The sequence below is a fragment of the Halyomorpha halys genome, unplaced genomic scaffold (assembly GCF_000696795.3).
Source record: "Halyomorpha halys isolate HHAL.00 unplaced genomic scaffold, Hhal_1.1 Scaffold1041.1, whole genome shotgun sequence".
Lineage (NCBI taxonomy): Eukaryota > Metazoa > Arthropoda > Insecta > Hemiptera > Pentatomidae > Halyomorpha > Halyomorpha halys.
In genome coordinates this window covers 265,686-283,436 of record NW_027106832.1, presented here as the reverse complement: position 1 = coordinate 283,436, position 17,751 = coordinate 265,686, and the positions used below count along the sequence as shown (strand labels likewise).

Genomic DNA, 17,751 nt, shown 5'->3' with positions numbered 1-17,751 from the left:
AAAGACAATGAGCTGGCAGACAATAGTTTAGAGTGCAAGAAGTCGCTGAAGTTGCTAGCAACGACAGTTCCTACAGCAGCTAACTACAACATGAGTGATATCCCCATCGGCCAAAGGCAGAGGCTCAACTTAATGGCTTGGAGGTCCGCGCGAGCATCCACGCCCAATCCCAAAGCTCGGTCCAACTCCACCGAGGTTAGTTTCCAATGTCGACTAATATTGATAATTCACTGGATACAAAGAGTATGAACATCAAATTTAAAGCAGAGTGTTTTTAAAATGTTTTATTCTCACTTGTAATAGTGGAAGATCTGGAACCCAAAATCAGTAATATTCAGTAAATATTTGCTTCAATCCAAGACTTTTGTCTTTCAATAAAAATAATTTTAATCATTTTAAAAAATTAAAATTTTCTTATTCTGAATAACAAAATTTTAGATATTTGTTGCAAGTCAACAGTTTTTAAGCCTCTATAGTTCTGGTTTTTTAGATTTCAGAAAATTACATTTATCAAATGAAAGAAAATTCAAGGGTATGAAAGAAAATTCATAAGGTTTTTAAAACTGTTTTATTAAAAGAACGCTTAATTCGATTTTTAGCTTATGCAATAATTAATGTAGCATTACAAAAAAGAATTACACTTAAAAACACATAGAATTACTTCAAAGAACGAGAGTAGTCATATTTTTTTTTTATTTCTATCAATATTTCTTAGAAAATATTGATAGATATTTATTTAGTTATTTTAATACACTAAACAAACAAAGCTACATCTCAGCATTAAGCTTATCTATAGGGATAAGGATGAGAGACAAGGAGTTTATTTTCATTATTATAATTTCAATTCAAAATACTGGTAATCTTGCTAATTAAATTAAAAAATTCTTTTTGAGTGATTAAAATATATATAAAAAGGATATCTTAATAGTCTTATAGTTGAAAATAAATACTTCATAGATTACAGCAAAAATTAAAATTTACTTTCACAAAATATCAGCACGGAACCGCTTCGCAAATGGGCGTTTCCACGAGAGAACGTTCAACCACAACTGATAAAGTCTGTTGGAAGACACTTGTCACGCTGTTGAATGGATATTCGTCCAAGGATACATTCATCTTCTTGTCCTCAGAAAATAAGTCAATGTGAAAGTAATTGCTTTCGAAAATGGGTTGAGAATTCATCACTAGGTTACAGGAACTGGTCATGAGGGTGCTGTTGAATCCCAGGTTCCAATGAACAACTGCGTTTCCCCAGGACACCGACGTACTGCCGCCGTAAAGGACGTAGTTGGAAACAACCTTCGTCTTGAGGAGTCCATGGAACTTGAAGGTGGACTCCTTCTCACTATAGTAGATGCCTCCGTGCCGAGACAGCTCCTCCACCCACAGCTTCCCCCCTGAGAGGACCAAAGAGAAGCCAACATGATCCAGACCAAACTGCTGATTGAAGGGCTCCGAAGCAGGGGACAGGCTGTGCTCCTTGCCGACCAGCTGGCGAGAGGCCACCCTGAGGGCCCCGTCTATCACGTAGCCCTTGTCCCCCGAAGTGGCGAGTGCCCCGGGCCACAGCAGCAGGAGAGGCACCCAGGCTGATAGCATGCTTATGGTGTACTGCTATCTATTATCCAATCCTGGGATCAGCAATTGATAACGAGTCAATCCCAGTAATAACATAGGATAATCCTACTCTATCTTATTTGCACTAATGCACGTTCAATTAATCTCTTTCCTTTTTCATCAAGTTAATATTCATCGATATTCTGATTGGTTATTAAAAAAACAAAATCTATTTCCTCTTAACCAGAGGAACTTAAATTTTATTTATATGTACCGTGTCCATGATTTGGGCAAAATTGTTATAATTTCAACTGTTAATACTTTTTACTTTCACTTATTTGAATATCACATATAAAATGGGTATTTATGATGTTTTTTGAAATGTAAAAAGTTTTAACATGGTAAATGTCGTCAATATAGGATTGTGAGGAGCCTAATTTCAAGTCCATGTTATATGTTAAATGCAGAGGAGCTCATAGTGGATTTTCTCGGCAACTTATTTTGTAACCTAATGATCTTTATGAGATAGTACAATTTTTTAGTACTTTTTCACAATTTTCCACTTCAATTGTTCCTTGTTTCCTCTCCTACTTATTTATTAGGTTTAAGGATGTCCAAAACAACACAATCAAAACACAAACCACGAGCAAGAAACAGAACGGTGACAAGTTCAGCTATTCGGTTGCATGACGTCATTCTCCATTTAACAGACAAATTATCAGACTCTCAACCATGTTATAGGGGTATTCATGATCTTTAGTTTAACATGTTAAATCGTGTTTAATGGAAAAACTTATGTTAAACTTTAGAATTAGTGGACCGATTTACGTGCTGTTTATTTCAAAATGTTCCCTTTCGCCATGGGAAGGTTTTGAGATAATGAAATCCCCCAATTCTGTAGTAGAAAAAAAGTTATGAACAAAATTGAGGGTTTTTGGTTTGTAGCTCAGAAAGTATAAGTTTTCACTGTTATTTTACACCAATCGATTCGTCTTATGCCGAGGAATAAGAAAAAAAATTACTGATTCTATTATGTAAATATAATATAGATTATATTTACAAAAAATTACAAAAGCAGGGGGTTAAATAGGTCAGCAATTTCTTTTTTTAGAAAAGAGCATTTCATATTAATTTTTAGTATCGTCTCAAACTACTAAATACCATTTTTCAAAGAAATTAAAAATTAGAAATTTCTGACCTCGATTTCGAAGTATTTTTTTCGTTCATAACTCATCTGCCTTTTATACTCTTCCTACGTCAATAAAACTTAATAAACTTTTGAACTATTGGACCGATTTACATTCTATTTCTGTCCAAAGACTAAGAATAAAGTATTACTGATTCTATTAAGCTATGTTATATTAACAACAAGTTATAAAAACATTCAGTCGGTCTGAATTTTTTCAATGTAGTACTAATACTGATGCACAGTGAGGGTTGTTAATCAAAAACTATTTATAATACTAAATCATAATAATAAAGTGTACAATAATTTATAAGAAAAATGGCCAAGTATTGCCGGGTTAGCTAGTAAAACATAAACTAAAAATAAAATTCTGTTTGTATAGTCAATAAGTCGGACCGGAAATGAATGAGTTATTAGGAGAATTTAGAAGGGGCATAACCCTGAATTGAGGGTACCGCACCCGAGAAATATAATTGAATTTATAATATTGTGCTGAATAAGATGGTAGTGTTAGTTTGTAGGCTTAGTAACGAACTAATCCCTAAAATGTTGATAAACTCTTTACTAACGGCTAAACGTCCGAGGGGTAGACCGAAACGTAGATGGGATGATTGCGTTTAGTCTGATTTAGCAGATTTGAGTTTCACTGGACAGATCTATACAGAGAATAATCAGCATCAAACCTTCTAGTACAATAGCCGGGAAGAAAAGGAGGCAGTTATCTCATCCCAATTTTTGATCACATCAATAAAAACTATGTATAATTACTAGTCAAAATTGATGAGTCTGCCAAGTATAGGCAGGGGGATTAAAAAATAGCGGCTGTTGCAAAACCTTAAAAAACCATTGATTTTTCATTCGGAGCTCTATATCTTAAAAACTACCAACAACACTAGAAAATCTAAGAGAACATTATTTAAAGAAGAGTAAATTTGCTAAAATATTAGCCCTAAAAGAGAGATTTACGTCCAATAGTTCTCGAGATATAGCTTTTTAAAAAGGAAATTTTCTTAAAAATCTACAGAAAGATTAGCAGTTAGTTAATTTATTTTGAGAAATCGTTTCCTGAGATATAACTATTGGGCGTACAGATGTCTATTAGCACTCAGATTAAACCTAGTTTAATGGACTATAAAGAAGTTTATGACCTTTACCTTTGTAGGAATAGTAGTTTTCATGGTATTTCCTAAAATAAATTGATTTATAGTTGTGCGGGCAATAAATTTGATTTATGAAAAACTTTATTTCAGAAACCATTGAACGTACTGATGTCTGCCAGCACTCAAATTAAAACTAGTTTAATTTACTAAAAAATAGTTTTATGTTTATCTTTGTAGGAGTAGTAGTTTTTATGATATTTGACAAAAAAAACTCACAAAATGTTAATTTCTAGTTGTTCGTATAAAATGTTGGATTTTTGAAAAAATATATCTCTAGATCCATTAGACGCACATATGTGTGCCAACACTCAAAATAAAGGAAATTTAACTTACTATAAAATAGTTTATGACACTTATCTTCGTCGGGGTAGAAGTTTTTATGATATTCACATATGAATATAAATTTAGCAAATGAAAATTTGTTCGAACAACTATAAATCAATTTATTTTAGCAAATTTCATGTAAACTATTACTCCTACGAAGATATACATCATAAACTACTTTATAGCTCATTAAACTAGCTTTGATTTGAGTGCTAATAGACATCTGTACGTCAAATGGTTTTTGAGATATAAATTTTTCAAAATAAATTCACTAATTACTGATCTTTTATTACGTCCCATACAACATTTTTATGAAATGTTGCTTTTTAAAAAGCTATATCTCGAAAACTATTTAATGTAAATAACTCTATTAGGGCTCATATTTTAGAAAATTTACTCTTCTTTAAATGACGTACTCTTAGGTTTTCTTGTGTTGTTCCGACTTTTTAAGATATAGAGCTTCGAATGAAAAATTAGTTTTTTTTATCGCTTTGAAACAGCCGCCATTTTTTATTCCCCCTACCTATACTTGGCAGACTCATCAATTTTGACTAGTAATTATACATAGTTTTCATTAAAGTAATTAAAAATTGGGGTGAGATAACTGCCTTTTTTCTCCTCTTGGGTTCTTCTACTATTCGGGTTCGTTAAGCTTTTTGTTATAACCATTATTATTATAGTCCAGGAGTGGAGAGAAATCGAACAGACAGTTCATATGGCAAATTTTGGGAGGCTGGGCCACACATATTCGTGGACTACTTTCAAAGTGAAAATGCCACATAACCCGCACACCAGAGTTCTTGTTTAGCCGATTTCTCTCGTTACGTGGAACGTAATGTATGAGCTCTTTTGATGTGAGTTTTCTTGTAATTTTTGAATGATATAGAAGGAGAACGGTGTACAGAGTTCTGAAGAATCTGCGGATAAACAAACTGAAGCTACAGAGACAATAGCTCACCAGGACTCCAACCAAGTCTGGCTTCAGCTCAGAGGACCGTCCTCCGTCGACGTAGAGAACCATGCTGTCTTCCAAGCTATGGTACACTCTTGTGGAACTCCACTCAATCCCAGCAAGGTAAGCAGCTTACTTCTCTGATTTTGGTATGGTCGTTTTTTTGTTGTTTTGTTTTTTATAGATTAGAAAAATGGTATATAAATAGGACTCAATTAGTAATGAAACTTTTTATTATGACCCAACGCTTCGCATCTCATTAATGATTAATGATTAAGGGCTAATTATGATTTACAATATGTGAACGTTTAGCCCTGAAAAGTGGAGCGAAATGTTGGCTCATAATATCAATTATCTTCCAAAAATTATTTTTATATCTCTCCTTTACAATTACCGAACGAATATTTACTGTAAGTCAATAATACCTACTATTTTTTTCTACAAATATATAGTTTTACTATTTAAAATTAGCAGTTCTGTGATGATAGAACATGTATTGGAGTTAACCTATAAATTACATGACGCTTTGAATGTTGCAGTACAAGTGGTCAGTAGCCAGCGACAAGGACAAAATGGACACTTACTTCGTGAACGGTCCAAAACTTAAAGTGCCACCAGGAGCTCTTCTTCCCAACTCTAAATACAAGCTCACCGTTCAAGCGTTCGACGGTGAAAAACCAATCGCGGATGTAGGTTTTACTTTATTTTAATTGTAATGCTTCTTAGTCTACATATTTATATAAATAATCTTTTAAAAAATCATCTTTTTTGAACTGTACGAGTCAGTGGGATCAAAAAAGATGGGAGTTGACCACGCCATCGGAGGTCAGTCTTCAGTCAAAGTTAATAGGAATGTACACCATTCTAATTTAAACTGAAACAGAAGGAAGCTTACCCTCTCCGTTAAACTCCTTCCTCTCTTCGGGGTAAATGTATCTTATGATTACTGTTATCCTTTTTAGATTTTTTTGTTTACATAAACACTATGCAGCCTTGTAAATCACCCTCGACCATCTCATGCAATAATAATTATGTTACATCAATTCATCTTGTCCTATTGTCAGTCTGAACCAAACTATAATTCTTAAAGATCTGCGGTCAATCGACTCGAGCGGTTTACTTTAAACCTACTATGTTTCCTTTCATTTTGTCTTTATCTGTTTTGTTAATTTTTATAATAAAAATCAAAGGTAATGGCCGAAACAAGTCTTACGTCCACCATATTCGTCGCCCTAGAGCACACAAACGTGTGGATACCGACATCTGTTTCTTTCATTGTTTAAAAAACATTTTGGTTTTGCGGAAAATGGCAAACTATGGATTCGACTATAGACTGTTTAAATTATCCTATAGATTTCTGTTTAATTCCATGCTGCTTGTGTAGTCTTCAATATATAGCTCATTTAAAAAATGTTTCTTCAATGGGTATAATTAATTAAAACAACATGAATTCAATTCCTTTCATATTTCTATGCTGAAGCTTCAGGCAACAGACAAAAGTAGGGGAGGGGAAACTGGGCTATTTTTGTTGAGGAACTTCGTTAGTTGGGGAGGGATCTACCTTCTAATAGGAAGGTGAATCGAGGAACCCTCTGAAAGTATTAATTCGTTTGTAAGATACCATAAAAAGTTACATATGGGGCGGACCACTGGATTGTTACTCTCCTTGTCCGTTTTCCTGAATTCCTCCCTGACTCGAACTTATAAATAATATCTTTGTGAATTACTTTGTATTTTCCTTCTTTTTTTTCTAAGCAAACAGTACAGTTGGAAACCTACATTCAAAACTTTGCCATCCGCCTTCAAGATGCTGAACTAGTAGTCGGCAATGGACATGCTATCGACATCGATGCCTCTAGATTCCTAGACGTGGACTCCAAAGCAATTAAGGTAACCATAGTATAATACTAGCCACAGTATAGTACTAGCCACAGTATAGTACTAGCCATAGTATAGTAGTAACTATATGAGAGGATCAGTTGAAATTTAATACGGTTAATAAAAATTATTCTGTTTATGTACTCATACTCAAATTGTTATAAGCAAATAGTTTTGGCATAATTGTAAACAAAAAAAAGACAGCCAAATTCATAACTTCCTCACTATTTCTATTTTCCTTTGCATGCCTCTATTTTCTTTTTTCATAGTTTCTTTTTCTGTAAATTATCCTTTTTCTGCATATTTATATTTTGTACTTCGCTAACTATATTTCAGGGATAATGACATGTAGTTTGAGGAGAAAATGTAAGGGACGAACTGTTGTTCAAACATAAGTGAATAGAGGAAATTAGTTTTTCGCATGGGTAAGCGAAAATAGTCACTAAAGCTCGATGAAATTTATACAAATCCATTTCTTAACCACTCCCTAACTTTTCTTCAGCTTTGAGCTAAATCAGACGAGCCGTTTCCAAAATGGAAAAGGCGTTTACGTATACGAGATAAATAACCAAGACATCAATAAAGACTTAAAGATATACTTTTTATTGGAAAATACAATGTTACATTAACATTGAAACAAACTTAGCTTGTTGCTGAAAGCTAAGAACTAGCTTAATTCCAGAAAATTTCATCGAAATCGGATCAATGGTTGGACTTGAAGACAAATTTCACTCAAACACACACCAAACCATATGTGTTCCCTGCTGTCTAAAAGATAAAATGCGCGTGAAAATTTTCGATTCCATGTCTTTTTTTTTTGTTCCACAAAACTTCCCTATCTTCAGTGATAACGAAACAAAAATTATATTCCTTAGATTTTAAATCTTAGTAAACTTAATGTTACCAATATTACAATTTGCTTGGGGTATTTTCACAGCAGTTTTAAAACAGACAATAAAATACTTGCTGGAGCAAATTAAAGTTTAACAAAACTGATGAATATTTGTATTTACAGCCATCACTTAATCTGTTAGGGTCCTTTCTTTTTTTCCCCACATGTTTTTCATTTTTTATTCTTTCAATAAACTTTGCAATCATTATTTTTATTCAATAGCTCAACTGGACCTGTAAAAAAGGTTTTTGCTATCTTCCTGGGAAGGACAAAAGACCATTGGATAATCTTGAAGCATTAGCCCAACCTCACCTCAGGCTACCTGCTAAGACATTGGCTATAGGGAGGTAAGGAGTAATCTGACAAATTTTGAAAATTTCTTTTACTGAATTGTTATTTAGAAGAAATATTATGATAACGAATACATATTATTATTAAAATCATTCAATTTTGTGTTAGAATACAAAGTTTCCCTAATAAGTGTTGCTGAATTTACCCAGTATTTAAGTTCATTTTGGCAGTAATGCTCCTGAACTTTGAGGTTGAGCTATTTTCAAAAGAAAAAAATAGTAACAGCCTGAAAACTGATAATCAGGCATTTGGTATGTTTGTTTCTACAAACGTAGTACATGAGCACATTTACCATCAAAATTAAAATTTTTTTTTAAATTCTGACAATACTGATATGTCAAATGATCAAACAATAATGGAATGACAAAAAGGATTAACATGTTATCTATATTGATATATATTTGAAATAATTTGTTTTAGGAAATTTATTAAAACAAATTCATAGATATAACTTAAAGCATTTAACTCTGTAATGTCACCTTTAGTAAAAACATTGGTTTATTGAGAAAATCTGTTTCCATTTATATTTTTTTCTTTTTTGTTTATTTATTTTTTTTTTTTGGGGGGGGGGTAGTATTCGTAATTAGAAAATATTAAACTATATTTAAATTAAATGAGAAAAAAAATTATTTATTTTCTCAAACAAACAAAATATTTACTTGAATAAAGACCAGCTCTAATTTATCTAAGATCAAGCAATTAACAATTTTAAGTAATTATCATAGTCAGGAAAGTCAAAGAGATTCTGAATTTTCAAAATGCTTTGTGCAGATATTTGTTTGCGCTAGAAGCATCTTCTGAAGAAACAAAACTGGATGAGGCTGAAGTTGAAGTTGCAGTGGTCAGTGGCCAACCTCCTTATATTTCAGACCTCACTATCAAGGAAGACAAGACAAGCTTTAATCTTCTACTCAAAGTATCAGAAATTCGTCTGAGATGCCAGCTCTTCTGGTCTGTTGTACCTCGTGTTGGCTACTCTTACATAAATATTTCTCAGGTAACTTTGTGTTAAACTTTTATGCCCTCAGGTTATATTTTGTTTTAAAAGCGTATCCCATCATGTGGTCATAGAAAGATTTCTAAGTTATAACACCTACTAATGAGCCCACTGTTGGCCTCTATGGGTAAGGGAATTACATTATAAACCTGGAGCAAGACATTAAAATACATTTTCAACGTATGCCATGTTTTTACATTGAAATACCATGAATAAAATTCTACCATTCTTATTCTTACCTTTTATTTATTTTTATGATGGATCCAATCGTTTCCTACTTATTTCAGATTAATAAATTGGCTTAATAATTTAATTAAAAACTATAAATGTAGTGAAGGAATAGATTATAAATAAAATTACTTAATATTAATCATAAATTTACTTAACATTTGATTGAATATTCAAAAAATCGATTGCATTATTCCAGATATAGGTTAAAAGATTAAAGTAATGAAAATCAGTCCTGGAACATGTTTCAGTGACAGTTTCTTTCTCTTCTAATGTTCTTAGCAGACATTTTATAAGTTCAGTTAATTTTCTATATTAATAAGAAGTATGTCTCAATCTAATTATTAATCTAGATATGAGTTAAACCAGAAGAAGTGGGCTAGCAACAAACAAGAGTTCAATGTTAAGAAAATCAGAATGTCATGATGTGAAGAAAGGGTATAAATGTACTTGATTTTAGTTTAGTTGAGGAAATAAGGGAGCTGTTAACATACAGAAGATACAGGGCTATTTTTTTTTAGGGAAGTGATCTGATTAGTAGGATTCTCGGATACGAGGATAGAATAACCATCACAGCTTATTTACATTCTATATAACATTTAATATAATTCATATTAACATTGTATTAGTTTAAAAGGTTATAAATTATCGAAAATAAATAATATTTCGTTTATAATAACTCATAAGGAGTTAGAATAATATTGTAAGTTACATTTTTTTTTTGTTTGTTTTATTTACTACATTGAACTGTTACTTAAACAATAATATAGTTTAAGATTTAATAATAATATTACTGAAAATATTGCCATTAAGTTGTATGAGATACAAAGGATTTCATTTACAAAACAAAATATGAGTTAGACATTATATGGCCTGTCCCCATATCCCAGCCCGCTCTGCTCCCAAAATTCCATTTCTTTTTCTTATCCTCTTTTTGTTATTGACAAGCTAGTACAAACATATATAAAAAATTGTATATGAAACCTAATATGGGTGAAAATTAGTAATAATTATAACTAAATTATCATGGATACAATTTTTAGTTATTAGTGGGCCATTAATAAATAAATACATATTTGTGTATATTGTTTTTGCATGAGAGTTCTATAGGATTAAAGTTTTGTTAAATAATTAATATGAAATTTAAATGTTTTGTTAAATATCTACTCAATAAAAAAAAAATAAATAAATAAAATATTTACTTGAATAGGAATGTGGAATTGCATTATAAAGTCAAATTATAACATATGTCATACATTACTAGGTATGCTTTAAAAAATTTTGTTATCATTCTTTTGTTCACTGGAAAACATATTCAGATTTCATACTTTTTCAGGATCCAATGACAGTGGAAGGCTTGCCGACACGCCCTCAGGATATTGAAATGAGTATAGCCATGGACAAAGATTTGCTAATACCTGGATCAAAGACACTTTTGAGAGTGAGTGCAGACTGTGGAAGGGCTGGACATGTTTATCGTCAGTTTAGATTTTTCGTTCCTGATGGACTCAATGGGTTCCATCTAGAGGTGAGTTTTAACAATACAGGTATATCCTTAGTACTAATATCTTCATTGTTTTTTGTCTATATTAAAAAATATTATGATTTTTTTTTTTTTGCAGGTTGAGCCTCAAGTTGGACAAGCTCTTCAGACTGAGTTTGTTTTCAGAATTATTGAGAAGCAGAGTTCAGGAAAAGCAGTTTATTCCTTTGGTTATGAAGAAAATGGGATTCAGAGCATTCTGTATTCTGGCATTAATAAGGAATTCAAAACCTATTTAGGATGCTGTAAGATGATTTTTTAAATTTCTATTTTTGAGAGATTACCTAAACATATAGAGATACAAGGTATATGAGAGGTATTGAAAAGTAATATTGGTAATTATATCAACTTACTAACTTAATGCTGACGAGGTGATTCTGTACAATTAATTAGTTCTGACTACAATTAAATATATGAGCCACACTATACCAGAGGGTCTCAACAATGCGTGTTCAGTAGGTTAGGTAGCTTGGTCAGGAGATAAATTGACAGGATGAGTTTTACAGGAATTAGCCGTAAATCTTCACAGGATAGAAACTTCATTATATAGGTAACCAGTCTATCGGTCATGAAGGGGATAGCAAGTCCTACAGGAACTAACTGTAGGTTCTTGTGAAAGGAATAAAAGGTATGGGAAGGAGGCGAGATACAGAGAAGGCAGAGTGATTTAAATATCCAATATACATACCTAAAAAAAGCACTAAAATGTACTGATCTATTATTACTCTAAGTATATTATTACTCTCTGCCTCCTAAGGAGAATTACCTCAGTAGATGTGCCAATTTGTGCTTAGTCAACTCTCTGGGCTATTAGACGCCATCCAGAGAGGCTATGTGTAAGACCTTGACTTTTAGTAGATTAGAAGATCCTATAGTAATCTTTATTGATTCACATAATACATTTAGAAATATAACTATGAAATAAATGGTTATATATAAGTGACGTTAAATTATTTACAAGACATGATGACTGTGTGATGACTGTAGTAGTCCATGTTGCAGCTGCTATGTTCATCATGTTGAATCATAACAGTTTTGGCAGCTGTATTAGTTACAGTATAGATCAGGGAATAGTCTCTAAAACACCATTTAATTATTCTTAAAAGACAGTACTTCCAGAATTTTAAATATCAATAGAAAATAATTATCATACAAATTGAAATCAGATAATGTGATGCTAATGAACACATAACACAAATGGTGTGTCTGTTGGAGCTGATTAAAATTATTTGTCTCCTCTGTATGTTCAATTTAATGCATATATTACAATACTTATTTATTTGTATGGAAATGAATTACACAATCCAGAAAATAAATAAATTAGTTCAGAACAACAAAAGGTGAGACACATAAATATAGCTATGGGTCCTTCAGAACCATTTGTTGTGCTAAGGGTTAAAAGATCTGTTCTTTTCATGTACCACTGAAAATACACCAGTAATTGTTTTATTACCCAATTATAATAAAATAACTAATATGAAGAAGTTAATTTAAATATTTGTAAAAGGATAATAATTAAAGGTGAAAGGGAGCCAGTTGGTACTTCCTTGTGGAACAGGAGAAACAGATCTATTATTTTTATATGTAAGAAATTTACAATTAGTTGGACATGAGGGAATATATGAAGCTAAGGATCAAGCAACCAGGCTCACTAACTAATTTTTAAACAGAAAAGATATTAAATGGTATTAACTGATTTAAATTAGAAATCAGCTGAATACTGAGCTTTTCTAAGAATTATGTGCTGAGGAAGTGTAAATTAGAATATATTAAAAGCTTAGAGTAGAAGATCCTTGGCAGGAAAAGTAGAATCTTATAGCTCTGTATGTTTGTATTTCAATCCTTACGCTTACATTTATTAATAACAACTTCTTAAGCTTTTCCTGCCTTATTTGAATTAGGGCCTTAAACCCAATAAAAGAACTAATTCAAGATGATGATTAAAAAATAAAACAGTAAACTAAAGAAAAAAAAGTATATTAAAATTATCATTTGTCATGTCCGCAGGTAAATTCAAAACCTTTGCTACATTGTGCATGACCAAGTCAAATTGTATAACTCAATATGGTCCAGAAATAGAAATGACCCTACCATCGGGTTTCAACAATTCTATATCCAGGTAAAAATTATTGATGATTTTCAAGGAATTTAATTAAATGTACCAAAATACAAGATGTTATGGAAATATGATTAACATTAATATCTGAGTTAATATTTTTGTATTTTATATGATTGTACATTTTGCAGTATGATATTTGATGTAATTATAGATGAAATATTTCAATGGATTTGCTGAAATTATGTAACCGAAATTATTATTGTATTGCATCACTAGAGAATTCTATTTATTTTATCCTTAACCCTAAGAATATTTATCATTTAATAAATTTGAGCTAACAGTGGGAAGTTGAGACCATCACCCCAAACTGGATCCTCTTTGACACTTACACAAATATACAGTCTAATTTAATCCCTTTTACAGTTATTCAAGTAAGCATGATGTTGAATATTTCATTAATTTCTTTGCATTAAATGTAGATCAGTTGTGGGTTTTTAGGTTTCTCTCAGATTTATACAAAGAACAAGTGATGAGTTCTGACTACGAAGAAGCATTTGCCAACTTAAAGATGGTGCTTCCAATCCTTGAAAAAGTAGATCTTGATATGTATAAAGAGTATTGCAAGGAAGCAGAACACATCATTGTGGATCGTATCGCAGCTCACACCGACAGGTTTATATTTTTTATAATTTTGATGATCTGAAGCTATTTAAATGTCATGTCATACTGATTACATCATTTAATAGTTATCTGAGGTACTAGTTCTTTCCTACTTGAATGGCATCCACCTAAAATGCTTAAAATTGAATATTCTTCTTGAATCACTATAATACAAGGTGTGACCATGATTATGGTAATTTCTTGTAGAAAACTTTCATAATTTCTTATACACTATACTATGATCAGGAAGAGTATCATACCTATATAAAAAATTATTACGGATTTTTTCATTTATATTATTTATTATAACAACAGGACAAAAGTTTAAATTTATTAACAAGAAACACATCAAATACAGCAAATAACTAATAAAAAGATATAGTGAAACTGAAAAAAATTAATAAAAATAAACATTAAAAGTAACTTATCCCAAAAACAAATTGAACATAAACATACATGAAATAACTAACTTGATTTAAAACAAATTAGTTATTTATAAAAAGAACTTTAAAGTATAATTAAAACATTCATAACATATCTGGAAGTAATTTAAAACATAGTTTTAAATTTTGTTTAAAAGTACATAATGAGTCAAGAAACATATCACAGTTAACAGTGTTTGCTTTCCTTTGAATTGTATTAATAGTAGAATAATATGTATAACTATAATTGTTTACATCGGGACCTGCTCGTGCTATACTGCAGGTCTCCCGAGTGTATTTTTAGATTATGATAATTAAAATTATTAGTGTGGAAAAGGGGGGATGAAAAGTGCGAGACCTTCTGATTACTAGCATCCATATATTTTCCTTTTATTTAATGAGTGTTAATCCCTGGAGGGGCAAACTGGGTTATTGTGTTAGTCCAGAAATCTTTATCTATAATGATGTAATATAAGAAAGGAACAAGTTTGGGTGGTCTCATGGCATATATCATAATGTGCTTATCTGGTGACATCTTCGCCACCACGGTGACGTACCCTAGTCGCTTCCCTCGTCTAGGTGTGCTGTGGGCGAAATGGTGAAAACCATATGATAAAATCTGAAATGACCCAAGTTGTTAATGACTTATTAGTTAAAAACTAATAAATAAAGATGGAAATTAATGTTTCACTCATGAATTAAGAACAATTCTTAAAACTTCTGCTATTTATTGAACATTTCAACATTATAAATATTTTCAAATATGATTTTGCCTGAACTTTTGGGTAGTCTTAGACCCTGGGAAACAGTGGCTTGTCATAAAAACTATTGACACCTGTCAATGCAGGAAGTCTTCAACAGTAATTCGAGGAACCTTGTAAGTACTAATAAATATAGCATAGTTTAGGGTCGGAAGGCCTAATTGAATAAGACGAAGTGTCATCAGTCCATGAGATAGGGGCCAAGGGGTAAGTCTCAGAAAGTCAGTTATGATATTCTATAAAAACTTATTGAGCAGTCTTTATAAACTATCCTTTGTGGGTGGAGCCACAAAAGCCAATCAGAAGGAAGAAGGAGAATAATAACCCTCACTATGGCAAAAGGGGAATAGCCTAACAGATGTACTGGAGGAATCAAAAAGACACTTTGAGCTGGAGAATTAAAGGAGAGACTTCTTGTCAAATCTTGGATATGACTGTCTCAGATGGAGATAAGAGGAAGAGATGACAGCCAGCCACATCCCTGCTTAGACTTCACCACATACCATGGCATGCATCACCACCTGCAGTTTTCCACCCAGCCAGCTAGGTATTCATATAATTTAAAATATTTGATGGCAAGACAATTAATCTGAATCATGGTTATTATATGACCACATTAACATATTTTCAATTTTGGAATATTCGACCCTTCTTATTTATCTTATTGCTAGCACAAGTCAGGTTAGATCAGAAAGAAGCTTTCAGGCTGAAAAATTATTTCCTTAGTTTTTTTTATTTTTTAAATTTTTAGAGGAAGCACTTGAAGTGAATGACATATTATTTAGGAGTGAAATGTTAATATTTTAATATTATTACAACCCTTGAGAACAACATGATAAACAAAAGTTCAAGTAGGGATTCAGGTAGTCAGTTCAGTTTTCTTAATTTGTATTTATATTATTCAGATTAAAGAAAAACAAAGACTACCTCCATGAATCGGTGAGGATGCTTGATGCAGCAAGTAATTTAATGGCGACTATTCGGCTCTCGGAGGAATCCTTGAACACTATTCTGCAGTTCAGAGACTTAGTCCATGCTAACACTAGGTCCTTGAGTGGTAAATATCTAACTGTATCAAAACTTTATAGTTATGTATAAGATTTATAGTTAGTATTTTCTCAAACATACCTTAACTTTATGACACAAACAACAAAACATAATTATCACAAAATAAATTATGGAAATTTCTAATCCTACAAAAATTCATTAATATTACAAAACATAGACAAATTAAAGAACCCCTTAATGCCAAATTAAACCAATATATATAAAAGGGAATGGTTCAAATCTTTGTCCACTGTAAACTTTTAAAATATTGGACCGATTTATGTAATTTTTTTTTTTAATGTTCCTTATTACCATGGCAAGACCTATAACCACTAAAATTCCCAATATCTCCAGTAGAAAAAAAGTTATAAACAAAATTACACATTTTTTATTCCAAATATGCTTAGAAAGTGTACATTCTTTCCATAGTTATTATATACCAATCAATTGGCCGATTCAATTAAAAAGTCGAGATATAGCCTATTGAACTTGTATCAATATTTTAAAAAAAATTGCAGAATTTAGTCTGGTTTTCTTTGAATTTTGTATATTTTTTATTATAACTTGAGGCATTCTAAATGATAACTGCAATGATTATTGATGCCCACAAATACCCTTATTGGACCAATATTAGTAATGAGAGATGAAACAGTTTTTGTATTACACAGTATAGTATAGTTTTATGGAAACCGGTTAGATATTTTACTAACCAATTTTAATTATATATTGTTATAATGTATTTTTATTATGTATTATTACCATGTAGTTTAATTATATATTGTTATTTACCGCTATAAACTGAATAGATATAATAAGCAATTAATTCAATCATTAATCCAGTATGTAAATAAAAATAATAATATATTTTTAATTTTAACTAAATATATTAATTTATATTAAACTTTCAATTGTATTCAATTTATCTATATGCATTTCTAAATCTAGCAATAGCATTTCCAGGTCTGAGCACGTATTCAATAAAATAAAGTAATCCATTGAACAATCATTTACTTTAAATACTAAAAATTAAGAAATTTTTATCAATGAATAATAAAATTTAAAAACCAATAAAATTTAAATTCAGGTTAATTTGAATCATACAAATTAATTTTTAATATTAATAAAAATTAATTTTAGATTATACCCTGTATAAATCTGCATAAATCATATAGCATTCCCTATCAATAATTGTATTATTTAATATTTGGGTCAAATATGCAATTATTCATAAGGTTTACAGACAATAATTACATAAATAGATAAAAATCCAATATTTAATTAATAGATAAAAATGTAAAATGAAGCAGTGAGTGCCATGTGAAGTTTTTATGTAGTTTCAATATAAATAGTAAGAATAATAAAAGGAGAAATAAATTTTTGTATATTACATTTTTACCCCAAATTTTACATAAATTAAATTAACTTTTTTCATTCATTATTTATTTTCAGAAAAAATAAAAGAAAACAAAATTTCTGAAAACTTACCTCCTGAACCAAGGATTAGTAGCAGCGATATTGTAACTGCGATTACAATGAATCATAAAACTGATGAAAACTTCAAAAAGAAACCGTTTGAAGCTGTAAGTGTATTTAGATGTCATGTAACATTTCAAATTTGGTAAATGTCTATTCTATAAGCTGTTCCAAAATATTCTTTTATTGTTCTCTTCTTCTTTTAATATTTTCTATATATTTTAATATTGTTCTCTTCTTTTTTTAATATTCTCTTGTTGT

General features: G+C 31.0%; 1 protein-coding gene across 1 annotated transcript in view; it reads left to right on the top strand.

Annotated features, from left to right (window-relative positions):
• LOC106688030 (uncharacterized) overlaps nt 1–17,751 on the top strand; it is a 63,477-nt gene that overhangs the window by 30,358 nt on the left and 15,368 nt on the right. The window contains exons 9-20 of the mRNA XM_014432289.2: nt 1–195; nt 5,114–5,302; nt 5,719–5,868; nt 6,935–7,069; nt 8,172–8,296; nt 9,072–9,297; nt 10,862–11,053; nt 11,148–11,313; nt 13,076–13,187; nt 13,626–13,799; nt 15,876–16,027; nt 17,467–17,597. Coding sequence (XP_014287775.1) covers nt 1–195; nt 5,114–5,302; nt 5,719–5,868; nt 6,935–7,069; nt 8,172–8,296; nt 9,072–9,297; nt 10,862–11,053; nt 11,148–11,313; nt 13,076–13,187; nt 13,626–13,799; nt 15,876–16,027; nt 17,467–17,597 — 1,947 coding nt within the window. The remainder of the gene's footprint in view (nt 196–5,113; nt 5,303–5,718; nt 5,869–6,934; nt 7,070–8,171; nt 8,297–9,071; nt 9,298–10,861; nt 11,054–11,147; nt 11,314–13,075; nt 13,188–13,625; nt 13,800–15,875; nt 16,028–17,466; nt 17,598–17,751) is intronic.